General features: G+C 40.6%; 1 protein-coding gene across 2 annotated transcripts in view; it reads right to left on the bottom strand.

Annotated features, from left to right (window-relative positions):
• The window catches only part of PARP8 (poly(ADP-ribose) polymerase family member 8), a 183,843-nt gene extending 173,170 nt beyond the window's left edge, over positions 1-10,673 (bottom strand). The window contains exons 1-3 of one of the 2 annotated variants that reach the window (XM_024118514.3): positions 10,575-10,673; positions 10,387-10,488; positions 9,373-9,427 (exon numbers count right to left, since the gene is read on the bottom strand). In XM_024118514.3, coding sequence (XP_023974282.1) covers positions 9,373-9,427; positions 10,387-10,477 — 146 coding nt within the window. In that variant the 5' untranslated portion in view covers positions 10,478-10,488; positions 10,575-10,673. Of the gene's footprint in view, positions 1-9,372; positions 9,428-10,386; positions 10,489-10,574 lie in introns of those variants that run through there. The other variant, XM_055086549.1, reaches the window with a different exon arrangement.
• Between the last annotated feature and the right edge of the window lie 17,319 nt (positions 10,674-27,992).

The raw sequence follows: 27,992 nt of genomic DNA, 5'->3' as shown, positions 1-27,992 counted from the left end.
AAGACCCAACGTGGCCAAAAATAAATAAATAAATTTATTAAAAAAAAAAAAAAAGAATTGAGAATACTGGAAATTTTAAATTAATGACATAGGAAGTCAACACAGAAAGCTCATATGAAATCAAACTAGTATGATTTCAAAAAATTAAGTTTAAAATCTTTCTTGACCAAAGTTTCATCAATGGGGGGTCAAATTCAGCCAAGAATATGCAACTCTGATTGAAATTGCTTAAACGAAATTCACTGAAATCACCATTCTAGGCTGGTTTTCCCATAAGGATGGACTGATCCAAAAAGAATCAAGAAAGAATGTGGCTTGCAGTGAATTATTCAAACTTCTTTCTTAGTTAGCTAAAAATGAATATGACCAATCACTAGAGAAATCATATCAAATTCTGTAGTAGTAATAAAGCAATGACTGCTTTTCAGCTGGAGGGCCTTTTTTTTGGCTGCTGCGTATCTAGCTGTGGTGCATTTTAATGAGAAAGGATGACTGCATCAGCTTTTATCCACGAAGCAGATTTTAGCCTTCTGCTTAGGTCTCCCGCATGCCAATATCAAAGACTTTGTTCTGAAGAAGATCAATGACACGAATACATGTAGATGGACAAATGTATTACCACAATCACAAACTCACTGTTAAGATTTTGCACACTGACTTCCAAATGAGAAACCTAGAACTAAGCAGATCTCGGTACGGGTGAGGTTCCACTGGTTCCCCTGAATCACAAAAATGTTCCTATAGACAAAACATCAACTGTTAACATGAATCCTTTTAAATACAGACCTGACCCTGTGTCCCCAGGAGTGCGCTGTAAAGCAGATGATTCATCCTCTATTCATGTGTTACCAAAAGAAACGTGTGGCTACCCAAAGTTTAACGACTGACCCTGTCTAAAGAGGGAGTTTGCTTCCTGACTAATGTTGAAAACATTCTGAGAAATGCTGTAAAACTCCTTCAAGTAATTTTCTCATGTGGTCACTGGGAGGAAAATGAGTTTACAAAATCGATAACCTCATTGATTTTTTAAAGGTAATTTGTCAAAGAAATGAAACATTTAGATAAATTCTAGATTTCTCTCGCCACCAACTTCTTCCAAAGTATATACTCCAACAAAGATGGCTCACGAAGAAGCTCTACTGCAGTTACAGCGGCAGAATTTATGAGGACATAATGAATCCTTCTGCTACAAAGAATCATGATCTCTAATATTTCCTTATGAAGCTGACTTCTAACCATGTGCCAAACAGGGTCCTGCTAACTTGAGTGCTTTGATAAAGAAGAATAGTTGAGAACCCTCATCATAAGTGACTTCAATACAACTGAGGAGGGAGTGAGAGACCCAGAAAGATAGATCCTCATGTAGAAATGTTGGTGGCATGAAATGCCAAGTGCCTTTAAGTGTCATAAAGCAAGGTCTGTAAAAATTACTGAAAATAAATTCTTCGGGGCTCAATGTGAATCGGCAATTTCCATTTATATTATACTGTGGTTTACTCAAAAACTATTTTTAATGAATAAGACAGAGTTTACCAAAGTGTTTTCCACAAAATGACTCTCTCGAGATGTTCCAGATCTGTAATCAATTAAGTCTGAAAAACCCTGAATACTTCATTCACCTCTTGGGTATGCATAATGCACACTAACATATAAAAGTCTCTAAAACGACAACCATTAAAATTGTTTAATATTATTTAACTAAGTATTTCCCAGACATTATTTGGCCACATACCTAACATCTAATTAAACAGTTTGGGAAATGCTATCACATAGGAAAAATATTACTAGCATTTAGAGAAATATTGGGAAATACTATATTCTGGGCACTCTGCTAAAATAGTTCTAGTCTTTAAACAGAGTATTGATATTTTGTGTGTGACATTTTATTTGACTTATCATTGTTTCTTTTACACAGCTCTATCCTTAATAGTATTTTTGGTTTGCTGTTTTCCAATTTTGCCTGAACTTTTTTCTGCACAGATGTGAAAGCCTAACAAACGTAAAGTAGTTCTATTAGTCTCTGGCTCAATTCTATACTTCAAATACAGTAAATATTCTACAAACGATTCTTGGATAATAACAACCTGTATTTGCTTTTTAAAGAAAACAGTGATGAAAATCCAAATAACTACAGCACTTCAGAGTTGGTTGACAAATCCTAAGAACATTTTCAGGCCATTGGGAAGGTCTTTCCAACCTACATTTCAAAATGTTCAGAAAGAAACCATCTTGGTTGCTAATTTCGGTATAAGGAAAATTGATCTGACTGCACAAAAGACTTAAGTGGATGTCTCCCTTTTAAATTTAACACTGGAAAATTTGCATCCTCCATTTAATACTAAGAAGGTGTCAGCCACAAATAGGATATCACCGATATGCAAATAAACTACACTTGAGACCTGCTGCTGTTGTTATTATGTAGTGGATTGGGACTAATCTGTTTATAGTCTCATCCCACCTTCCTCAGATTTCATTTTGTCTTCTCAGTCTCACCTTGTTCCACTCAGGGCCTCACTCTATCCTCTTCTTGTAGGTGAATACATTATGCATTTTCACGGAGATGCTACTTGGGGGTCAAAGAAAGATTAAATGAACCAGTCTTCGTGATAATAAAAAACATGATCTTGATAGCCAAACCAAGAATATTAGGCGACACGTTACAATCGATAAACCTTGAACAGCTGCTGCTGTATTTGCTTAATGCACTAAGTTAATACAAACTGCTGTTGAGTGGAGAGATGAGGTCAATAAACAAATAGTAGTGAGTCAGTGTTTAGAAGGCTGAGAAACATATGAATGGATGGGGAAGCTGGCTCTTGAAAGCCAAGAAGGGGGATTAAATTTGATACGGAATAAACTTTGGTTGCATTTGAAAGCTTCGGAGCATGTAAATGCTATGATTAAATTCATGCTTAAAGAATTCAAGTATAAATGAACTGGATTGGTGAGTAGCTGTTAAAGAAGTATTTTAAAGCACTTGGTTAAAGTGATTGACCTAAGTCAAGGTGATCAGGGCCCAGACCAAGTGTAAACATGGGGAGGGATGAAGGTGCCAACCATGATTGCAAAGGAAGAGCTGGTGGCGCTTAGGAGGCAAAGAGGACGGTGGGATACATGAAATCTGAGACTGTGGTTCCCCACGCCAGGCTCAACTGATGTGATACTGCCCAGGGAAGGGCTGGGAAGAGAAGCTTCTTTTAAGGAGGAAACGATGGGTTGTTTCACGTATTGGGCTGAAGTACCCAGCATTTAAGTGAGATGACTGAACAGAAAACCTCAAGTATGACACAATAAAATGGGAATGACAAGGCTTATTAATAAAAACATATTTCTGATTAGTCTTTCCTGGGGGTACATGGAAGATAGGATTTCAGAAATTTAGAGAATGAAAAAAAGAAAGATTACATATCAATAACGATTAAAATTCCAGACAAAGTCAGTGGCAGCTGTCTGAAAACAATACTTATCTACTATAGCACAAAATCCATCCAAAAGCCAGCGTGTGCAGAGAATTACAAAATATCTTTAAGGCTGATGAAATTTCACTTTTATTCATTTTTTTCCCCCAATGCTGCAGAAAGAAATGATGGGGAATTTAAATGGGTCGGCCGGATATCTGCATAAGGATTCCACAGCCAATGTACGTAAAGTTTCCTACTATTAATGCTTAGCACTGGGCTCCGGCACTTCCCCTGACAAGCAGCAGATTTTCAGTACTGCCCCTGGCAGACATTCCACTAGCAAGAGCAATCCCTTCCCAGGCTCAAACATTCCCTACTATTCTAGTCTTGCCAGTTCAAATCAATGCCCCTTAAAACCTCACAAAAACATTGACTTACTCTGCAATATATCCCTACTCTGCTTCTTACTAACTCTGTTATTTAAATTACCCAAGCCTCACTTTCTTTAGCTATAAAATGTAAAACAGCTGACAAAATACCTACTGGTCTTCTTTGTTGCAAATACAGGATGTAAGGTAGGCAAAAAGCATAGCAGAGGCTATGCCCATAAATATGATTAGTAGTATTATTTTAATCCATGAAATAAATGGAGTTTAAATATGTTTTTAATATATAAGCTTCAATAACGTTAAACTTGTATTAAATTGGTGGATATTTTAGGTCAATGATTTTAAAACTCATTTACCAATGAAACGTTTTTCAAAGAAAATGTTATGCGGAACAGAAAAGAGCTAGAGCAGCTGTGATTTACAAAGGGATGTGAAAGCCTGGCTCTCACACGTTCAGCCTCCTTCACACTCCCTTCCACTGGTCACCCCAAACTTCTAAGGTAGGTTCCCAGGGCTCCAGGGCACACACTTTAAAAAAAGAGAAATCATCATTTTGGATAATAATTGGCATAACCAAAAATTACGGAAAACAAGTCCCCATTTCTAACAGGAGCATCCTAATTATTAAAAAAAAAAAAAGATCATTCTTTTCATTCTGACACCTTCAGGGGCACTTGATGGTTTCAAAATAATTACATATTTCAAGATTTTAGAATGAGCATGTACTTCTTTCATAATGAAAACTGATGAATCTTTTGGAGATGATAGAATTACTTCTCCACCCTCCCAGTTCCCCAACTCCTGCACGCACGTACATGCCTCCTTTCTAAGAAAAGTAAAAGAAAACAAATGCACTTTGGCAATCAAGTAGATTGTCTCTTTCCATAGCATTCCATGAGTAAGGAATTATACACTGGGAGTCCAGGTGGGTTAGGGTGCCCAGAAGATGTGATGATCACCAGAGTGGTGTTGACTTTTTGAACTGAATTAAATACTTTTAGAAACCAAACTCTCCAGTGTACCACAGTCCTTATAACTCTCTATTATCCTAAGCAATTGCATTATCTGTCTCCTGAAAGCATTTGAACAGGGCAGAGAACGGGGCTTATAACTTGCGTAAGCAACTTCTGGATTCATAAGAAATTCCATTCCAAGTGATGTCACCAGATTGGGGGCTTTTTGAACTATTTGAGTATCTCTATACCTGGTCATTTGGGTTAGGAAATTGTTTTTCACTTGCCAGAAGACCTTTTAGCATTCATTTAGTGATTCATTCAACACCTACTTACTGAGAAAATATATAGTACTAGGCAGTGCACGAGGGGCTGGGCAAATTGCAATGAATAAGACAGACCCTGCCTCAGAGAGGCTTATGGCCAGACAGATGATCAAGTAAACAGGAGCTAACAATACAGTGTGACATGATTTTAGAAACACCTAACAAACTCAAACAGGGTAGAGGATGCCAGGAAAGGCTTCTCAGAGGGGAATTTGGGTTAGCAAAGATCTCGACAAGGAAAGCTGACTAGGGTTGAGAGGTGGGAGAGGTGGGAGGGTAGGATGTGGATGGGTGTGCAAAGGCCCAGGAGAAGGAGGAGGTAGCACGTGATTTGAGAGATTGTGGAGTACTACCGTTAGTGTCACACAGAATGCTCTAAAACAGTTATGTGGACAGAAACTCCTAAAAGAGAAGAGTGCACTTCAAAGATGTCAATCTACCCATGACCACATGAAAAAGTGTCTATTCATACAATACAGGTTGTACATTTACAAGCAACTCTGAACATTCCACTAAATATTAAATTTCTAATTTATTAATAATTTCTAATACAAATTTTAGATTTCTTATCATGCACACTCCTTGACTAGAAAACTCCTAATTCAATAAACATTTCTTTATTTTCATATTCTTTCTAAAGGAAAGACATTAATGTCATATTCTTAGGTGAAAAACTCTTGAGGTCTCAAGAGTATAATACAGTCTTTGGAGGCATACATTTTATATGCATATAGACATAAAAATTCTGAAAGAATAAATTCTAATATGTTAATAGAAGATGGAGAAATCATGTTTGTTAAATTTTCTTCTTTTTGGCTTATCTTTTTTTCCTTTTTTTTTTTTTTTTTTAACAATCAACACCTAAAATTTCATTTATATCTTCACAATACTTTTCTTGCGAAAAGCTCACAATCAGGGAATCCCACAAGGGTCCATGGCCAGGCTCACGAGGGGCTCTCTCCCTGCTCTCTCTTTGTCTTTGTTAACCTCTGGCCCCAGACACTCAGCCTGCTTCCCCAGCCTCTCAGTAGCTGTCACCACCCACTTTATCCCTTCTGTTTCTTCTACCACTAACTGCACAACTGACTGCAAGTGAGATGAAGGACCATAACCCCAAACCTTAGTGGTCTTAAAGGAGTTTACTGCCAACCAAAAAAGAAGAAAGAGGCAGGAGATCACAGCATGACAAAGTACAAGGAAGGAATGACTTTTGCATAAACTTACAAATTGTATACAGTTGAGGCTTCCAGTTTTATAGTTCTTAGCACACCCCTGAAATTGGGGGCAGCATTCGGTAGGAGCCTACAGCCGGCCCTGGACCACTGATGACTGTGGAGTTTTTCCAAGAAGTCCAGGAGTCAGAAGCACTATAAGGACCATTGCTACAATGAGTCAATCTTGCCCTATGTATAACACAAGTTTTCAAGCATATGTAGATGGTATTATCAATTCTTGACATTCAACACTTTTCTCATTATTTCTCAATCAAAGGACACTAACACTACAACTCTCAAGTAAACATCTGCATAATTTTTTTGATGTTCAAGTGTCTCAAAGAGGTCTCAAAGAGGTTGGGAACACTAGTGTAGAGGAAGGAGCACAGGTCTCAGAAGTGTGACATAACAGGGTTCATATGGCAGCTTCATCAGTAACTGAGTAAATCTGAGCATGTTTTCTAAACTCTCCGAGCCTCAGTTTGCAAATCTAATCCAAAGCTGAGGATAATAATTCCACGAACCTTCCCATAAGGGAGAACTAAGTGAACCCAGTCTTCCAGGTGAATGTCTGCTCCCCTTCAATCCTCACCTGAAGTCCACCCAGGCAGGAGAGCAAATGGTAAAAGGAACTCTGCCCCTCTCACAACCTCTGAATGACAGGCCAATTTACTAGGACAGCAGCCAGTCTTGACACTGTGGCCTCTTGGCATTTCCTCTTATCCACAGAAACACAAAAAAATTTACATGTAAAAAAAATTCTCAATATTATTTCTTTTTTTGAAGGGTAACATGTAAGATCAACTTTTGTCCTAGATCAAAGTGTAATTGTTCTTGGAGCGTGTCAGAGACAAAATAGATTGTTTTATCTATAACTTGAATTGAAAATTATTCTTGAAATCATTTCTCGAAAATAAATGTTTTCAATGGTTTAGATGAAATGAGAGTACAATATAATTCAAGATAAACATGTGCTATCTCTCCATAAGATCCCCACCTTCCTTTAATTGGGAAATAAGTCTAGTTTTCCCGACATGACACTATTAATTGAATATTACAAGTTGATAAGCATATTAAATCAAAACAGAGGAGGATTATTTAATTTTTAAATGCCTGCCTGACACACAGCAATGAGAAATACATAATAAATATCAGATTCTAATGTAGATAATGTAGTTCATGAAAACAATATTTTTTCTTTCGGAAAATTTATTTTCTGCCGTTGGCTACAAACCCATAAAGGGATAATCATTAAGGGTACTATTATTACTGTACCAAAACAATCTTTTATATATTGGTTTATAGAACAAGCTTTTGGGAAGACAAAGCAAACACATCTTTAAAAAGCAGGCTGTTCCACATTAGATATGCAAGCTCCCCATTATTTAAATCAGGAACCAAAGGAAAAAACTATCTCTTAGTAGGATAACATAGAAAAGGAAACTTCTCTTACTTTACGAGCAGCCATGGTGTTTGTTCCTACAGTGAAAACTGACGTTATCTCAATTAGTTAATTATTCTTCCCAACCTCCAGGCCTTGCTTCTGGAGGCGTTCATACCTTCAACCTCTTGCTGTGTTCACACTAGTTCAGTAATTTGCTGATAAACAATCTTAGTGCACTATCTAACAGATCTTAGAGATTAAGTGTAAGGTTCACCCCCTCCTCGTACAGATAAGTAAACTGAGGCCAAAACAACTCTGCTATCTTATTGGAAATAGTAAAGCTAGTTAGTTAAAAAGCCTACCCAGGGCTTTCCCAGTCCGCACCTCTCAGGAGAGGAACCACAATTGTGAAACAGGCAACTCAAGCAGGTATCAACCTGACTGCATGGGGAATGTTTCCAGTGGGCCACACGGCATATTTTAACTATTAAAACAACTCTAGAGGTTATTAGTCATACACCAACATTCTCTGGATAGCAAGCGTAGGAGCAGCGTTAATTTAGTTGAATCTCTTCTAATTGATTCTTTTTATTCAAAAATGATGGTACTATAGGAAATTGAGAAATACTGCAATTTTATTCTCCCCCAATAAGTCCATATTACATGTTATATTTTCAACCAGTAAATCAAATCAATATACCAATCCTGACACTTAGGTATACTGTGCATATGGGAAACCTGAATAACTATTTCAATGAAAGCTTTTTTTGAGATGTACATTGCAACACAGATCCTAAGCATTTTTAAGCTTCATAACAATTCCAAGCTTGTAAAAAATGTCTTTACAGAAGAAAGCTACTTTTGCAATTTATATGTTCATAAATGTTTCCATTAGCTAAGACATATTTTGGAATATGATCAAATGGTAGTGAAGGTCAAGTCCGAACAGCAAGGCTAAAACTCATATGTGGCCACTGCTCTTTTAAACCACTGTGTCCCCAAAGGGCTAACAGGGAGAAAATTCTACCTCAACAAGTGAAGACAGCAAAGCATATTTTAATGATTACTTTTCATTTCATCTCTAACTCTTTAAGCACAAAATTGGATTTGGGCTTCTTTCACACTGCTAACAGCTTAGTATTAATATATGCACCTCTCATTCTTCCTCTTCAAGAAAGAAGTTATACACTCCAGCTACATATAACTCCCAAATTCTTTCCAACTATGAACACCAAAATAGGACTCCTTAAAAAAAAAAAAAAGCATGGAGAATTGGCACACTGCATGTTTATGTCAACCTTCAGAAAACATGGAAACATGCAGCCCCAGCTCACCAGAAGAATCACCACATGTGATCAAACTATTCCGTGACATGTTATGTCTTATGCCCAGTATTCAGATTTTGCACTCGCCTATGTCAGCCCCTAAAGCCTCAGGAGCTAGCTACTACTGTAGAACAGCTTTAACACGAAGAGTGTGAGAGCTCTGTTCATGGCCCGTGGCGTGATCTTAGAAACACTTGAATCAAACATATTTCTTTCCCTTCTGCTATTTAAAATCGAGGGACCTCAGGCTTGGGACGTGGCTAAAAGACAACAACAAGAGAAGAAGAAGAAGAAAAAATACCGGAACACGGAACACGCTAAGAACAAAGGAAACACAAGCCTGTGAACAGGAAATGAAGCAACTCTATACACATAAGTACCTTTTGGGGCCGCCAACGTAGGTGAAAGTAAAGGTGGAGTCTGAGTATCTGAAATCTGAAACGAAAAGTCTTGTTAAAAGCTACCCCTGGAGTGGATTTTTAACCCTGGTCATGGCTCGGGCCCCCTATTTGATGGAGCCGAAGGAAAGCCTGGCGGGGCGGGGCGGGGCGGGAGGCCAGGGCTGGAGAGCCCCGAGGTCAGCTCTCCGAGTGGTGCGGGAGGGGATGCCGCGCACCCCGTGCCGGGTGCCGCGGGAGGCCGCCCCCCGCAACAAGTGCCGGGTGCCATGGCAACGGCGGGAATTTCCCGGTCGGGGCAGCGAGAAGCGGCCCCCGCCGAGGTCGCGGCTGCGAAATCAAAATCCAGTCCCTCTCCCGGGGTAGCAAAATGGACGAAAGGCGACCCCCAAGCAGGGGCGGCGGGCGCCTCGGAACCTCGGGAATCCCTTCTTTTTCCGGGGCATCGCATTGCCAGTCGGAGGTACTAGAGAGAGCAGAAGGGGCGGGAGATCGGCCCAGCGCTGCCCCCCGGGGGGCCTCGGTGCCGGGCGCAGCCGGCCAGCGCCGCGCAGCGCAGCGGGCTCCATTCCCGGCCGCCGCCGCCGCTGCTCTGCCCATTGCGCAAACCCGGCGGGTCCAACCCGCCGCCTGGGTCGCTGCTGCTGAAACCCCGGAGGCGGGCTCGGACGCTCCGGGCGTTCACCGGGGACTAAAAATACAATGCAAGGCTCCCCCGCCTAGACCCCCGCTCGGGCCATCAGGGTTCTGCCCCCAAAGGTAGTGGCCGCCCCAGACGGGGGGAGGGGAGAAGGGGAGAGGCTGGCACCCCCTCCCCCTTTTGGCTCCCGCTCCCGCTGCAGCAGCTGTTGCCAAATGAACACGGGAATGGGGACGTGCAACCCACTCCCCTATCCCCAGCCACACACGTCGCGGCCAGAAAACTGGGAAAGGGGGTGACGGGCAGGCAGAGGAAGCTGGCGCTGGGTCCGAGGCTCTGGAAAGGCGAGAACTCACCTGCAAACAGGCAGTCCTTCTCAGCTCTGGACTTCTGGATCACGACGTCGATATCCTTCTGAATTCGCTCTTGCCTTGAACACATCCCCATTAAATAAATCCCTGGAAAAGAAGCAGCCGCTATTTCCACCCCACCCCACCCCCTCGCACGCTTCCAGCTTTCGTAAATATTCAGTTAAAAATGAAACCTCTGGCCGAGGCAGGGGCTGAAGGCGAAGTGGTTTCGGAAGTGATCCTGGCTGAGAGAGGAGGAGGTGGTGGAGGAGGAGGTGGAGGGGGAGGTCGGCTTTGCATTCCCAGATGTGACCGCCCAGCTGCTGCTCGCCGCTGCTGGATTCCAATTTCTTCCCCTCCTGACAATGGATGCTGATGACACCGAGTCTCACTTTCTCCCTCCCCCGCCCGGACCAAAGGCCGTGGGGGTCCGGGGGTCCCGGAGACGGCCGGAGAGCTATCGCCCGCGGGGCGGCGGGCGCCGGCGAGGGGCGAGCCCCGCTCCGCCTCACGCGCGCACACCCCTCGCGGCCCGCACGCCGGCCTTCCACACCCGCGCACACTCGCGCCCGGGGGCGCGGCGACCGTGCCGAGGCTGCTGCAGCGCCGCCCGCCGCAGACCCTCCCGCGCCCGCCGCGCCCGCCGCGCAGTCACCGGGTCCCGGCCGCCGGGGCTCTGATAGTATCCGCCATCCGAGCGCAGGCTGGATTCCCCAGCCCGGCAGCCGCTCGCGCCGGGGGCTGGGAATGTCGGTAGTGAAGACTCCCTGGGGCTCCCAGCCCGTCCCCCCCGCGCACCACCACTTTTATGAATTCGACTCCACTTTCGGAAGGAATTATGAGTCATATGGAAAACCCAAACCCGAGTGGCTGGGAGGGGGGAAGAAGGGAAAAGCAAAAGCGTTCAAAATGGAAAATAAATAAATAAAACGAACAAATCTTTCCTTGTTGCCACATCAGGCAAGATGGAAAAAGCCTTGAAATGCCTCCAGACGTACACCCTCCCGTGCCCTGACTGCCAGAGTCTTTTCTCCCGGATGGAAGTAGTTCAGCCCCTTTGGAGCGCCGTTTAGGAAACACAGCCCCTTTTGAGGGACTTCTTCTACTTGCAGAGACTCACCAGTTCTTCCCTCCTCGGTGTTTCCGTCCATGAAAAATTGGCAGAATCATCTGGCACGTGCCAGGGTCTCCCTAAAGGATGGATATCTGTTTGGCTTGTTTTAAAAAGCCACTTTTTCACCAATCAAGGGAAAGCTTCTACAATCCTGTTGTCTTGTTTAGAAATGAGATACTGCTCTGAGCCTCACTTTCTGTTATGCCTAAGGACACCTTGGGCTGATGTAGCTGCCCTGCCTCTATACTGCCATATGCCCTAGGACAGACCTCTAACAGCGCTTTGCTGGTTGATCTTTTCTCCACTGAGACTGCTTCCCTGAGCAGACCACGTCTCACTTGGTTCTGCATCCCCAGTGCCTAGTGCAGTGCCTGGAATATTGGAGCGAGGCTGAAATGTTGGCTGAATGCGTGAATGGTCGTCCCTTCAACCTCTTTATGGATACTCCAGCTTCAGTCTGCTTCCTTATAAGTACCCAAGAGTTGTCAAACTGGCTCAGACCCTTAATCTGTCTAGTTCTAATACTGACAGTGACAATGTCTTTAGGAGAATTAGGAATGACTGTGATCCCTGATGGACTCTTAAGATTCTAGAGAGACAAAAGCAACGAGAAATCATATGCTCCAACGCCTCTATCTTGCAGAAAGAAAACACGAAATGATTTGTGGTACACCCTGGGATACATCACATTCGTTGTGCATTATAGGAGGAAACATTCCTCTGCATTACCTGGACCACTGCAGTCTTTTATGTAGTAGAGGCACAGTCACGGTACATCTGCTCACATCCTTCCTGAAATGCTTCCTGACTAGGGCAGGACGGGTTCAAGTCCTTCCTGAATATGCTGCTTTGTGTAGGCCCCCTGGCTACCAAAAACACTTTCTTCTCTTCCACATAACACTGGGTATCATGTGTACTTCCTCCTTCCATTCTGTGCCCTAACGTCTCTAAAAACTTAAAATCTGTTAACTCACAAGAATTTATTTTATAGTTGTCTATCCATCAAGCTTGCATTCCCAAAGTAAATTTGAAATAGTTTTAAAGGTACCAAATGTTTTTGGTCTGGCTTACCTCTTGGTTTACCACTCACTCCATAAAATAGGCCTTGTGATTTGTCCTACATTTGATTTTTTCTTCAAGCTTCACAGGCTCCCCTGTTTTGGTTAAACAAAGCTAACCTCACTCTGTTCATGCCCTTAAGGTGTGATATATTTAAATATTTTTAAATTTTAAGGGATAAGAAAAAAAAAACTAACTTTTCTATCTAGTATGTATTTCTACAAGATAAGTTTCTCTAATAAAAACTACCAAGGCATCAATGTTCCTATGCTAGATCGTTATGGCATGATGCTTTCAAACTCTGCTCATAGCCAGCATCCCGTTTACCCTGACTCATCTCAGACTCTTTTTTTATTTTTTATTTTTTTTGCGGTACGCGGGCCTCTCACTGTTGCGGCCTCTCCCGTTGCGGAGCACAGGCTCCGGACGCGCAGGCTCAGCGGCCATGGCTCACGGGCCCAGCCGCTCCGCGGCATGTGGGATCCTCCCGGACCGGGGCAAGAACCCGTGTCCCCTGCATCGGCAGGGGGACTCTCAACCACTGCGCCACCAGGGAAGCCCTCAGACTCTTATTTAAACATTTAGATTATTCATGGTCTTATTAAAAACTATACGTACCTTTGAGATGAGGAGGAGGTTATATCCCTGCCTTAAACACTTCTGTGCAAACACACACACTCGCATGCATTCAGGAACATAGTGCATAAAGGCCCTTAATCACTTTGTTAAAAAAAAATAATTATTCTTGATGAGAGAGAACTTCTGTGGTATGCCGTCGTAATTGGAAATAATACTCTATGTGTTGGATGATAAAGTCTAGCCAAAAAAAGTCCCACTGGTTTAGAAAAATGATCCCAAGCCAACAGAGAGGATTTACTAGAAAAAAAAAATGTAAATTCCTCACCTATGCTAAAAGACTCAACTGCAGAAGTGTAAGGTAATGGAAATGTGGCATTAAGTTCAACGGTGTGATGTGGGTATTAATAACTCACACTTATTCAGAACTTAGTAGGGCAGCCTGACATTGCTCTAAATGCTTTACATATATTAACTCATTTAATTCACAATAACCCTATATGGAAGCTGTCCTATTATTCTTCACATTTTAAGAAAGAGGAGACTGAGGCACAAAAGGGTTAATTAGCTTGTCTAAGGTGGGACTAGATGGCAATGAACATTTTCCTCTCTCCAAACCTTTCAGCAGTTGAACTGAACTTTAAGGAAGATAAATGTTCAGAAGTCTCACTGCTGAGTAAACTGGCCCCACTAACAGCAGCAGGCCAGGACCCAAGCCAACAAGAAGTCCCATAATGGATTCTGAGGGACGCCTGGAGACTATGGGCTCTCAAAATAGCCTCCTCTAGTTGCAGTTATATTTCTCTTTCCTGCATTGAACTTCCTTTCCCAAATGAATCCCAGCCCTCAGTAAAGTCTTAGTAAAAGCCTGACCTCTGCTATTCCATGGGGATTAAGAAAAGAGGGTGCGAGACAGGATTAGCAAAGACAGCAGCCCTCTTTGCCAAATACATGATTTGGTCGACCTTGGAAACAGCGCTGTGATAATTTGTGGTAGAATCAGAGTGAAAAAGGGAGAGGTTGTGTGGGAGGGATCGCTATGGGAAGGGGTCACCAAGGGCCTTTAAGCCAGAGTGAGGAAGTGAAATTCAATTTGAGAGAAATGGGAAGCCACTGGAAGGAAGGCAGTCTCAAAGCTCTTGTCAATTATTAGATTTACGTAACTTCTTGCAATTGTTCTATAATGGAAGGGAATCCACACAATTCAAAATCTCTGCTAGCCCCAGCTGGCCTCTTCTAAAACAAGTGGATTTGGGCAGTTTGTCATAAAGCAGCTAGTAGTTTTGCTTTGAGAGATACTAATCCTGCTATCTTGACCTCATCTGATCGGCCTAGCAATCAAAGTAGGGGCAAACCAAAGTCAACCTTGAAAATGGAGAATTTTAGGTGGTTTGATATGAAATTCATCTGCATTTGATCCTTACCACACCCCTGACCTAAGGTCAGATGGGGCAGCACAGTGGTCCTGTGGAGGTTTCACGGCACTTTCTAGCAATCTTAATGAACTTAACTAATATCAAAGCTATAGTGTGAAACCTGAACTGCTCTTTCTAGTTCCAAGTTTCTCTTTAATTTAGTCCCATTTGTCTCTCATTAAACTTTAATTCTCGTTTCTACCATAGAGGCATCCTCCGCCCTAGTTAGATGAGATGCGTCACCATCCCATGCAAACAAACTCATTAAATTTCTCAGCTTGCACTCAATCATATTAATTCTACTTTCTTTTAAATACCTCTCCTTTGTTTATTTTTTAAAGTGCATAAATACTGCATGGATATATTCTCAGTGCAAACCATTTAAGACATGTATTTGTACAGAGAGTAAAATGTGAAAATTCCCATCTATCATAACCCCTAATTCCACTCCTCCTTCCAAAGGTAATTGGCATTAATAGTTATGAGAACCCTCCCGTTCTTGGTTCTCGCATTCCTCTATCCACACACAAATGTACATATATTCATAGGTTTATACATATACATTCTAATTTAAAAGGAACCACGTCTCCACTGTCTTGGTGAATTTTCTCAGTCAGTACAAAGAGATCTAGTGCATTTCTTTTAGCTACTGCAGAGAATTTTATTGAATGAAATAAAATATATTTTATTGAATATATTTTAACCATGCCTCTGCAGTCATGATGGGCTTTTCAAAATGTTTTGTGATTAAAACAATTTGCAGTAAATGCACACTTTATGCAAAGTTTCAGCTGTTTCTTTGGGATAGATTGTTAGAAGTGGATTGTCTGAATTATAGGGAACTGGCAATTTAAAAATTTGATAGGTACAAGCAAATTGCTCTCAAAATTATTTTATACTCTGCCAACTGTTTTTTGCGAATACCTAATTCTCTGCAACATTTCCAACAATAGGCACTATCAATCTTTAAATCTTTTTCTAATTGGTTGGATGAAAAATATTTGCCTTGTTTTTATTTGTACTCCCCTGATTGTTAGTGAGGTTGGGCATTTTTTCAGGTGTTTATTGGCAATTTGTAGTCTTTTGAGTGTACAAGTATAATTGAGTATGACTGCCTGTCACAGGCTTTCTCTATTTTCCTATTGGTTCTGGATTTTTATTATTTTTTCCTAGGAGGTTTTATATCTTCTGGATAGCAATACCTTTTCTTTCATAGATACTTTAGTAAGATAGAAGTTTTAAGTCTTTATTTAAAATAATAATAAAAGAAATTTAAACTAACTCCTTTAGACCACATACTCTTTTCTTCAAAAAAATCTGTCCTGATTTTTCCACCTCACTAATTTCTCCTCTTCTCCAAACTCCCCACTTCTAGACTGTAAGTTCCCTGAAGGCGGGAACTAGTTTTACTCATTTCAGTAACCACCGCAGAGCTTACAAAAGAGCCTGTTTTAATATAATGCATAGTAGTTTAATGGATAATTGTTGGATTGACTTGAAGCCTTAATAATTGTCTTTTATTGCTTTGTTTTAAATTCCTTGAAATTTAGATTTCCCCTGTTACTTACTCGGTTTCCACTGCCCATAAATAGCTCTTGGCACATTGCTGAGTATATTGGAGGTACTCAGTACATATGTATTGATTAATTGATTTCACTTTGTTATGACCTTCGACATTTCATGCTTTCTTCTGAAAAAGAGAAGCATTTCCCCAAGAGCGTCCCATGGGATATTAATTTTATATTATATAATGAGATTTCCCCCCAAAGTGGTTCCAGATTCAAGTAAGTTTGAGGGAAAGTGGATTAAGTAAAGTTAAATAGGCTTCTCTCTAATTAATGCTGAGCCTGTAATACACCTAACTAAGAGGGATATGTGGCATATTTAAACAGCTTTAGATGACTGAGCACTTGGGGTTTGCGTTTGTTTGCAATGAATTGTGTTCCATGTAACTTCAATATTTTAATTCAGGTAAAAACTTCCGTTATATGTTCTTTTTCTTCTTTATGATATTAACTGTGGAACAACTTTAACCCTTATCTCACTGGGCTTTGGAGTAAAAGAGTCAGGATCAAATTCTGACTCTCCAACTTACTAGAATTGGAAACTTGGGCAAGGTATCCAATATCAATTTGTCATTACATAAAATCTCAGTTTTCTTATCTGAAAAATGGGAAGAACAATGGCCCTTAGCCATTAACAGTTGAAGAGGTTTAAATGAGATAAGCCCATGTAAAGAGAAATATAGGAGTTGCTTAGTAAGAATTGTTATTAAGGAACCGCTTTTTAAAAATTCTCTCCCTCACCCCTATCTACAATTGACTAATTCCTTCTTGGCTTCCCCAGTTTGGTAGGTTTCTGTCATTGTCTGGATGCATTTGTTATAAGTAAGTGGTAAGTCCCTGCACAGGGACTTCCTCTTATTCATATTTGTAGGCCCTGCCCACGTACTTGGTGCCATCTGGGAGCCCACACAGATTCTAGGTAGAGGAAGGAGCTCGAGGAACGTGGAACAAGTGCCTCCCTGGGGTGCAGTTTTTATAACCCAGTCTTGCCCCCTTGAGGTCACATCCAGGGTCACTATATTTGTCAGGAAATGTTTTGTTGTATCACAGAACTCTAACTTAAACCAGCAAAAGCAACACTTGATTTGTTGGCTCTGACAACTGGGAAGGATGTTTGGGTGGCGTAGCAGACCAAAGCAAGAGCTGGTAGACCTAGCAGCTCAGGGAATTGAACTGAGGACTCAACTCAACCCATTGTCTCTCTCTTCCCATTTCCATTTCTGCATGGCATTTTCATACTTTCAAATACCAGAGAAAATGGCCCTCTGGTAATCCCCTATAACATTCCAGCTTATTAAGCCCAGGCAGGGGGGAAAAGATAGCTTCTTTTCCCCAGGAACTCTATAAGAATCCCAGGATAAAAATAATAAGATTAGGCACCCACCTCCAGTCAAGGGTCTATCTTTGGACAATCACTGTGGTCAAGTGCATGAAGTATTCTGATTTGTTAGGCCCAAGTCAGTTACTCATTCCACGTTTAGGGGCAGCATGTGAGAAAGAATGAAGGCAATATCTCTTAGTGGTCTCTTACTGGTCCGATAAAAAATCATTTACTACATCACCAGTTTACTGCATTTCTCTAGACTGGGTCTGGGGTGTTCACTAATATTTGGAGGGTTGAAATATCTCAAAAAATGTATTATTTTATTCCTCCCAGTTTGGATTTCTTCTCATTTTATTCTTACAGTGAAGTAGTGAGAATACTTGCATGCCATGCTCCATATTGGTGCCCCTCCTCTGCACTTACCCCAGTAACAGCATGTACCACACATACTGTTCGTCCTCCTCTCTTACAAGGCTGAGCAAATGTCTCCCAGAGCCTGAGTAATTTGCTCTGTTCAACAGTATTTCTCTTATACTTAAGCTAATGTGTGAAACACAGAAAACAATAAATGCTTGTTTAAAGAAGGAAGGAGAGTGTGAAACACTCATTGGGCACATTGGGCACATAACTCAGATGAGCTGGGGGGGAAGCAGGTATCAGTGATGCTGAGTATTGAAGGCAGAGTAGGAGTAAAGAAAGTGAAGAACATTCTCGGCTGTGGGAAGGTCTGGAGTCAGTGATGTGCCCAAGCTGGCTCCCATAAGGTTGCAAAACCAATTGTACACAGCTCTTCCCCACTCCCTATTCACTGATTTCACACTGGTAGCTTGAGATCAGCTAAAATGGGAATATTTACCACAGAAATCAGAATCACTGCAAAGCAGAGCCTCAACTTTCTTCTCCAGAGAGCTGACAGTTAAACATTTACCATGCCACTGCATGAAGCATGAGGAGGACAGAATATTACTACAGATGAAGCTAGAAAGCTACTCAAAAATCAAACCATGAAGGAACTTATGTGTGAAGCACAGGCATCTGAATTTCTTAGCCACTGAAAGATTTTGAAACAGAAAACACATGACATGACTTGCTCAGTATCTGCTGGCTAGAGTTCTTCAACAATAGCGTTGTATGGCAAACTGGGCAGAAGGTGACATAAACAGTTGCCCTATTTAAATGCTTGCAGCTCTAGGGAAGTTATTGCCTGTCCTAGCAGATCAATCTTAGCCAACAGTTTAGCCTAGAGCTACGCCAGGCCCAACCTAAGCTTGATTCCATCAAGACCAAGCCATGATAGCAGCACTACTTTGTCAGTGCCAGTAGCTCATATCTCCCATATAATACAAGTCTATTTCCTCCTGCCACCTGGCACACCAGCCTCCTGAAATGTTGACATTAGCAAACTTCCAACTAAAAGGTTTCCAACTCTCACCAAGTTTTTCTTTTCTGTCCAGATTATTTTAGGTGTGGTCCAGTCTAATAGCAGAGGTATACACTAAATGGGTTTTCACGTTGCTTTCAACTTTATGAATATGTAGAGAAAAAAGTTTATTTAAGAGAGAAAGAGACTGAGAGCGAGAGGGAGGGAGGGAGGGGGAGGAGAGAGAGAGGAAGGAAGGAAGGAAGGAAGGAAGGAAGGCAGGCAAAGAGGGAGGGAGGGAGGAAAAAGAAATAGAGTCGTGTTCTTTCCAGGGCTGTTGAGATGGAAACTTATAGTGAAAGCAGCAGCTGCATATGGGATTTGGATGAAATGAGGAGCTACCTTGGAGCACTATTTTCAGAGTCGCTTTGTTGGTTTTCATTTAGGGTTTTGCTTTTATGAAAGCATGAGATGTCATCAGTGGACAGGCTCTCAAAAACTTCTTACTTGACTTCACGGCAATCAAAGAGCCTTCTTCCCTTTCCCCCAGTTTCTGATCCCGGAAAGCAGTTTATAGGGTCTTAGTTCCTAAATCTGACCCTCTCTTCTCTTGGGGTCTTTAGCCTTTCTTCTGCCCTGTGTAGGGAATACTTTGTGTTTAAAATGATTGTTCTACCTGTTTAAACTTCTTGTTTAACAAGGGAAATTTAAAATAGAATCAGGAATTAGAATTAATATCGCTATTACTGGTTACTGTCATGGAAAAGTGGTTACAAAACAACCCAGTAATGATAAAGTCAATAAAAATGTATGTTTCTTCTCCTATCTTATGAAAGTGAGTCATCCATGGAAAGTTGTCATAAGGGAAATTTTTGTAAATCAAAATGTAAGTACCATTGACCTTAACAGTATACAATCACTTCAAGAATTGACAAAGCAAACTTTTGATACTCAATGTTTGTATTGAAATTTAATGGAATAGATTCCATTATTACTCAATAATTTTCTTGCCCTCTAATCCGCGTGAGCAAAGTCTACAAGTTGTTGCTGGACGTGTGACTCTCTTTGGTCTCCTGCCAGGTATAGTGTACATTGCTGCCCTTGCCTTTGGGCTGGTCCATCGACTTGTTTTGGCCCATAGGTTGTTCACAAGTGTGAAACAAGTAGAAGCTTGAAATGTGCGAGTGTAGTTAGACTTGCTCTCTTGCACCTGTGCCATCACCATGAGAAGAGCATAACCTAGGTAATCTGTTGGTTCCCAGAAGGATGACAGACATGTAGGGCAGATCTGGATTCAGTTTGCAACTTGGAGCCAAGCCCAGTCTACTCCAGCTTAGATCAGGCACAGACACATTAATAAGAATAAATGATTGCTGCTTTAAGCCACAAAGTTTGGAGTGGATTTGTTACTCAGCATTGTTGTGGTAATTGTTGACCGACACAAACAGTAAAGAAAAAATAAATCAATAAAGACAATGCAAACAGTCCACCAGACCATTGCTGGTATACACTAGAAAACTGAGTTTCTTGAAAAGAAAACTTACCACAAAAGTCACGAACTTTATACCTACAAAGATGCCTTCATGCCCTCATGGTGGCTCCCATTTTGTCACGCTGAACATATGCCTTGTAAGATGAAAAAACAGTGTGAAATCAAACTTTTACAAAGTAAGATTCTTTACATCTGAATGGTTACGTCTCATAGTGTCTTGGAAATCATACCAAAATGTTAAAAGTATTTATCACTGAATGTTGGTATTATGAATGTTTTAATTTTTTCTCATTTTTAAATTTTCAATAATTATGAGGATTATTGGCATTTTAAAACATTTTTGTTTATTTTAAACAAATTTAGCGTGATATTCAAATTACAGATTTCGAAGTGATCATTTGTTTTCCCGTGGAAAGTTCAGAACTAACAACAACAAAAAGATGGAAAGCGAACATTGTTACACTTCCATAAATGAGGTGTTTATTTTACTTTTACTCTATTTTTCTCAACTCTAAAAGAAAAGATTTCTTTTTAAAATGAACTTCTTCAGTAAATCCTACTTCTAGAGGCCATTTAGATACTGCTTATCTGACATTGGTGGAAGGCTCTGTAGTAGGGGTATATCTTACTAAAACTGAGCAGGACCCTTTGGGGCCTTCCCAGGGACAGCCCACCCCCCCACACAAAGTCCCCCACCTCTTATTTATAGAAAAGTTTTAGCCTCCTAGGCCTTTCCCGAGTTCCAAAGAGCAAATTTAATTAAAAAAGTGAGAAAATGCAGAAACAAAGGAAAGCAGTCAAGCAACATAAAATAATAATAGTTTATCCATAAAACAAAGTCAAAAGACATTTAGTTCTTCCTCAAGGGCTATAGATAATATCCTGAGCCATATCTTTCAGTTGTTTTGCAGATATGAAAGCCCCCATCAGGTGGAATAAGTTAACTGTTGACCACCAGCATGTAGACCCCAGACTGGTTGGAACCAGAAAGTTGATGATGTTGACTCCCAATTACCTCACCACCAACCAATCAGAAGAGTGTTCACAAGCTGATCAGGCACCCTGCCACCCTCTCCCTCATCTTACCTTTAAAAACCCTTCCCTGAAATCCATCAGGGAGTTCAGATCTTTTGAGCATGAGCTGCCCATTCTCCTTGCTTGGCCCTACAATAAACACTGTACTTTCCTTCACCACAACCTGGTGTCAATAAATTGTCTCTGCTGTGAGTCAGGTGAAGGGACATAAGTTTGGTTCAGTAACATTACCAGGGTTCAGGAACAAGGACTTTCTCATCCATATAAAACTCCCCACCCCCTTTCATCCAATGTCATTTTAGGGCTGTTGTTATCTACCCCTGTGGGCACTGACAGGGGTCACTTGTGATCCTCAGGCACAATGCTATGGAGAAGGAATCTACCCAAGGTTACAGAGGGGAAGTTCAGTTAGCATTATCCCTATGATGAGGCAGCACATTCTGCTTATACAAGTGCAAGCTTGTCAGCTCACTCAGGTCCAGCTCCTTGGACCCCCAATTACACCTGTGGCTGCAGGTCTTTGCTGTTGCAACTTTCTTCCTTCCTTTCAGGGTGACTCTAAGGGTGGCTCTCTCTCCAGGTCTTACTTCTTCCCAAGTTCATTATCCTCTCTTCTCTTTCTTCTAATCTGAACCCAAAGTATTTTGGATTTTGTCTCATTTTGGTTTTGGTTCTGGTTTAATGAGAAGGTGGAGGAAAATTCTGCTCTGCCTAGAAATACCTTGGTAAGTCTAGAATCCTCTCTAGTTCCCTAAGGCTTAGAACCTTAGAAACCAAAGCCTGAAAAACATTTTCCTCTGCTTTATCTTTTCACATCCCTCCCCAGAGACAATGCACACTCAGTGGTCTGAAAAGTACTTGAAAATGTTGGGTGGGAAAGAGAGAGGAAAAAAAGTAAAATAAATTCATGGTGCTATAGATAGAGAAGCAGATAGAGCTATCTCTCTACATTTAATAAATTAATGGGCATATTATCCCCTCATAATTATTATTTTTCTGGACTAGTTTTTAAAAGACAGTGTTTTGCTTTCTTCTTCTAGAAAGGTCTAAACTTCATCCACTAGGCTGTTATTTCCTCAGCCAGGAAGGGTCAAGGGACTGCTGGAATTAACTATTTTAGAAAATGTGCAGACAACACATTCCATCAAGCCTCACACCCTTACCTTTTACTGCAGCCTTAACTGATCAAAGCATCCACCTTCTCGTGTACTATCATTTCTTCATGACTCACAGGTTTTCCTTCCAGCTCCTTCCTCTCACAGCTCTCCTCCCTCTGAAACAGTGGGCTCCCTCTCCCCTTTCCATGATAAAGAAATCCCCTTTTACTTTAATTTCTCCACTGAAGGTCTCCTTCAGTGGAAAAGGACTTATCTCTTCACTGAGATTATCTTATTTTAACCCAATTCCAGCTTTCCTGGAAAGACACCACAGCCTTTCTGCAGCACCTAAAAACCTCCTCACACTCCAAGCCCCAATCCCTTTGCTTTTCCTGTTGCTTTTAGATCCACATTGATTAACATTCATCTATAAAGCCCAGTTTCTTTGACTTGCTCTGTCTCTTCATATAATGTGACTTTTACTTTTATTTAATAAATTATTGCAACTGTGTCAGACACTCTGAGGAAAAGAAAACCTTATGACTTCACTGAGATTATCTTATTTTAACCCAATTCCAGCTTTCCTGGAAAGACACCACAGCCTTCCTGCAGCACCTAAAAACCTCCTCACACTCCAAGCCCCAATCCCTTTGCTTTTCCTGTTGCTTTTAGATCCACATTGATTAACACTCATCTAGAAAGCCCAGTTTCTTTGACTTGTTCTGTCTCTTCATATAATGTGACTTTTACTTTTATTTAATAAATTATTGCAACTGTGTCAGACACTCTGAGGAAAAGAAAACCTTATGATGTCCTACCCATTACCCAGTCAGGAATTCTTTTTTTTTTTTTTTTTTTAATAAATTTATTTATTTATTTTTGGCTGCGTTGGGTCTTCGTTGCTGCAGGCGGGCTTTTTCTCTGGTTGTGGTGAGCAGGGGCTACTCTTCATTGCGGTGCGTGGGCTTCTCATTGCGGTGGCTTCTCTTGTTGCAGAGCATGGGCTCTAGACACGCGGGCTTCAGCAGTTGTGGCTCGCAGGCTCTAGAGCGCAGGCTCAGTAGTTGTGGTGCACGGGCTTTGTTGCTCTGCGGCATGTGGGATCTTCCTGGACCAGGGCTCGAACCCGTGTCCCCTGCATTGGCAGGCGGATTCTCAACCACTGCGCCACCAGGGAAGCCCCCAGTCAGAAATTCTGAACAAACAGATTTGAATATAAGATGTACCTATGTTCAAGCTTTTGTTACATACTTCCTCACACTTCACACATCTCTCTTTGTCAGCACCAATTTTTAAGAAATAATCATTTTTCCCCTGAATATTGTGTGTCTTTTGTGAGCTACATCATATACCATTTGAAAGCATGATCAAAGTAGTTACATTTATGAATACTTTTATTTGGGTTTGTTTGTTTGCTGAAGGAGGAATTAACAGTACATCTCTAAGTGTCCAATAACTGCCAAAGAAAATATTTTCCTAGTTGAATTCATCTAGAGTTCTCCATCTAGCATAAAATATTTTATAAAGAAATGTGCCAACAAAATACTGGCCATGTAGTCAATACAGTTGACCAAGGTCACTTAGCATAACTCTATATGCTTGGGGTGAATATAATGAATTTTGAAAGAGATGGTCTCTGGAATTAAACAACTAAAAGAGAAATACTTGTGTCATACAAATATGTGTATACGTAAGCAGGGAATAAAGACCAAGAATCAAATTGAAAGAGAAGTTCTTATATTTGGGGTGGTGAAATTGCAGCAATTTCTTTGGAGTGGAAGCAGGAGGGCCTTCCACAGCAAGTGCAAAGCTCCGTGTGTTCAGTGAGGACACATGACCTAAGCTTTGAAGAGCTCTTCGTTAATCATCAGTAAGCTTATCACATGTCCATTTACCGCCATCTCAGCAAGCAAACTTACAGTGACATCTGTGAGTTAAATTTCTCATATACATCTGGTAATATCTTTTTAAAAAGTAATTAATTAATTAATTTGGGGCTGCCTCGGGTCTTCATTGCTGCGCACGGGCTTTCTCTAGTTGCGTTGAGCGTGGGCTACTCTTTGTTGCAGTGTGCGGGCTTCTCACTGTGGTGGCTTCTCTTGTTGTGGAGCACGGGCTCTAGGCACGCGGGCTTCAGTAGTTGTGGAGCGCCGACTCAGTAGTTGTGGCGCACGGGCTTAGTTGCTCTGAGGCATGTGGGATCTTCCCCGACCAGGGATCGAACTCATTTCCCCTGCATTGGCAGGCAGACTCTTAATCACTGTGCCACCAAGGAAGTCCTGGTGATATCTTTAATCCCTGTCCATTGAATGATGGTTTATTAGGCTGTAGAATTCTAGTTTGAGGGTTGTCAACTTGGAAGATGTAATTTCTCTATTGCCTATTCTCACGGCAGATGAAGAAAAGTCTGCAATAATCTAGTTGCCTTTCATTGCAGGTTATGTGCTTTTCCTCTCTGGTGGATTCCAGGATATTCTTTGTGTCTTTAGTATCTTGCAGTTTCACTGTGGTGTAAGTAGGTATGCGTTTATTCTTATGGAGTTTGCTCAGTACTTGGAGTACTTCCTGTATCTGAAAAGCCTAGGTGTGGAAATGTTACCCAAAAATATCTTTGTTTTTTAACTTAAAGATTTTTTATTTGGAAACAATTCAAACTTAAGTTTGAAATTGAGCAAATGAAAAAAACAGTAGCACCCATAATACCCACATACCCTTTACCCTGATTGTTAATATTGTTATTATTTTATGAAATTTGCATTATCATTTTTTCTTTCTCTCAATATATATCCTAACTTTCAGTCCTTAGACCTAGGTCTTATAGCAACCTGCAATGTGATGCTTGGCTCTGTGCTTGGTGGGGGCAGGGAATTACTTTCTATTATTCTAATTCAGCTGTGTATTTTAAAAGAATGCTCTATCATATTTTATCTATTATTTCTGTATGTTTGGAATAGTAGTGAGTTCTTCCACGTTAATAAAACTTTAAACATCAACTTCTCAATGTAAATTAAAAACATTGCAGTAATTTTAGAAAAGATTGCACAGGGGTCAAAAATAGTATTATTTTCCTCTCTGTTTACTTTGTTAGCATTATTACTTTTTGTATTTACGAGAGGAGAGTCTGCAATCCAAAAAGAACAGAAAGGAAGAGAGATGTGAGATCCTTTTCCCTCTTGTTCTCTACATACCAGGAAAGAATGTTTATATATATATATAAATATAAAAATCTATCTATCTATCTATCTATCTATCTGTACCCTGTATTAGTTCTTTAAGTTTACTAAAACAAATACCACAGACTGGGCAGCTTAAACAACAGAATTTATTTTCTCACAGTTCTGGAGGCTAGAAGTCCGAGATCAAGGCATCAGCAGGGTTGATTTCATTCTGAGGCCTCTCTCCTTGACTCGTAGATGAACATCTTCTCCCTTTGTCCTCATGGGGTCTTTTCTCTGTGTGCGTGCATAGCTGTGTCCAACCTTCCTCTTCAAATAGGAACATCAGTCCTATTAGTTCAGGTACCACCCATATGAGCTCATTTTCCTTAATTACATCTTTAATTACATCTTTAAAGTCCCTATCTCCAAATACAGTCACATTCTGAGGTTCTGGGGGTTAGCATTTCAACACATGAATTGGGGAGGTGAGGCATAATCCAGCCTGTAACATACCCTATATATCCTACAACCTATCCATATTATTTATCTGATATATATAAATATACATAATCCCTTGATTAACTTTCTCACTCTAGTGATAACTGAAGGAAAAGCTTCAGGTGACTATCCCTTTTGTATGAGTAAGAATTCTGTCTGCCCTTAACATAAGAATGAAATAGAAATCCATTTAGGGAGCAATACGAAAAAATTCTAAGTCAAGATTTTGGTGTGATACCATCCTTTTTTCCAGGCGTCAGATGTTAGCACACGTGGCATGCCATAATGAGACAGAATTTTTCAAAGATGTATTTCAAAGGCAATTATACTGGCTCACCTTCTCACACCTCCAGCACACACCTAGCACTCAGTTGGAGAACTGAGCTAAAAGTTGGGCTTTTCTGTTTCAGCAGCGTTGCACAGAATCTGACTTTAATCCTGAATTTCTACTCTGTAATACCTTGTTTCCAAACTGAGCCACACACTCATTGTTTTTCTTTTTAGAAGGTCAACTCGATACTTTTTTTTAAAAATAATAAGATAAGAGTAGAGATCTTGGGGGAAAAAAATAACTGGCAAGGCAAAGCAAAACCATTCATTCATTCATTTATTCAGTTGTTTATGAACAGACTTTTTTGCTTCATTATTAATACAGCCCCTTGGGGATTAAGTAGATATTCTTTTGTAAATATCCTTCAGTCTTTCACAAGTATATATAGTTTAACTTCCCGGTAGTAAACTATAAATTCTCCGAGAAAAGATCTGTAATTTCTTTCTTTTGACTCCCTTATAGCAAGTGGTAAGCATGCACAACTAATTGAATATTTATAACAACTATCACAGATTAATAATTCTTTCAGTAAATATTTTCCATCATTTTCTGATTTCCAGGCCCTGTGGTATGCTCTGGGGAATGCAGAGATTAATGCATTCCCTACCCTACAAAGGATTTCTTGGAGAGAGATGTAAAAAATAAGTGTTGTAAATGTTGCAGACACTGTAATAGAAATCTCAAAAGGAAATAGTTAATGTACAGGCAAAGTGCTCAAGCTCAGAGTCACATTGCCTAGATTTGAATTCTGGTCTCACCACTTACTTCTTTTATGAGTTTAAGCAAAGTTCTTACTTTCTTTAAACCAGTTTCCTCGTCCTTAAGATGCGGATAATAAATAATACTTGAGATAGGATTATTATGAGGGTTAAAAGCAATTATGCACAGATGAAATTTCCTCAGTGCCTCACATTGTCAATGTTATTGTTTCTCAACAATCGAATGGGAAAAAGGCGATTTATCTCTGAGGAAAATTTCCTGTAGGTGGTTTGCAGGGAGGTCTGGAAGATTTCAAACCCAGTGATATTAATGGCAAAGAATAAAATTAGTTTATATAAAATATTTTAAACAATCTTTCTAAATAGGAAGAAATTCCATAATCATTGATAAAAGATAAACAATTGAGAAAAATTATTAGACTAATATGCAGCAGATAAATAGGTCATTTTTAAAACTTACAAATGATTAAGAAAACAGTGAAGAGCCCAATATGCAGAAGGGTAGATGGTATGAGTAAGTACACATATCCCCTACTTTTCTAAAGTTCACTTTTTGCCACTTCTCTTTTACAAAAGATTTACAGTACTACCTGCTTTTTCACTAACTGAAAGAAATCTAAAGAGGATTTTCACTTTTGTAAAAAAAAAAAAAGGCAAAAAGAAAAAATAGGCTTCAGCGTTTGTTTTGCTGAGAGCCGTTATAGAGGCATAGCGCAGCCCAGCACTGAGAGTGGTATCACTAAGCTCCTTCCACACTCAACATCTCAACATCAAGCCGCCAATAGCTTCAAACTTTGTCAGTGAGCATCTGTGCTTTACCTCGATTTATTTTGTGTGTCCATTAGCAAGATCTGTCTTAAGGTAATTGC

Source organism: Physeter macrocephalus, chromosome 8 (assembly GCF_002837175.3).
Source record: "Physeter macrocephalus isolate SW-GA chromosome 8, ASM283717v5, whole genome shotgun sequence".
Lineage (NCBI taxonomy): Eukaryota > Metazoa > Chordata > Mammalia > Artiodactyla > Physeteridae > Physeter > Physeter macrocephalus.
This window is presented reverse-complemented; position numbering and strand designations above follow the sequence as displayed.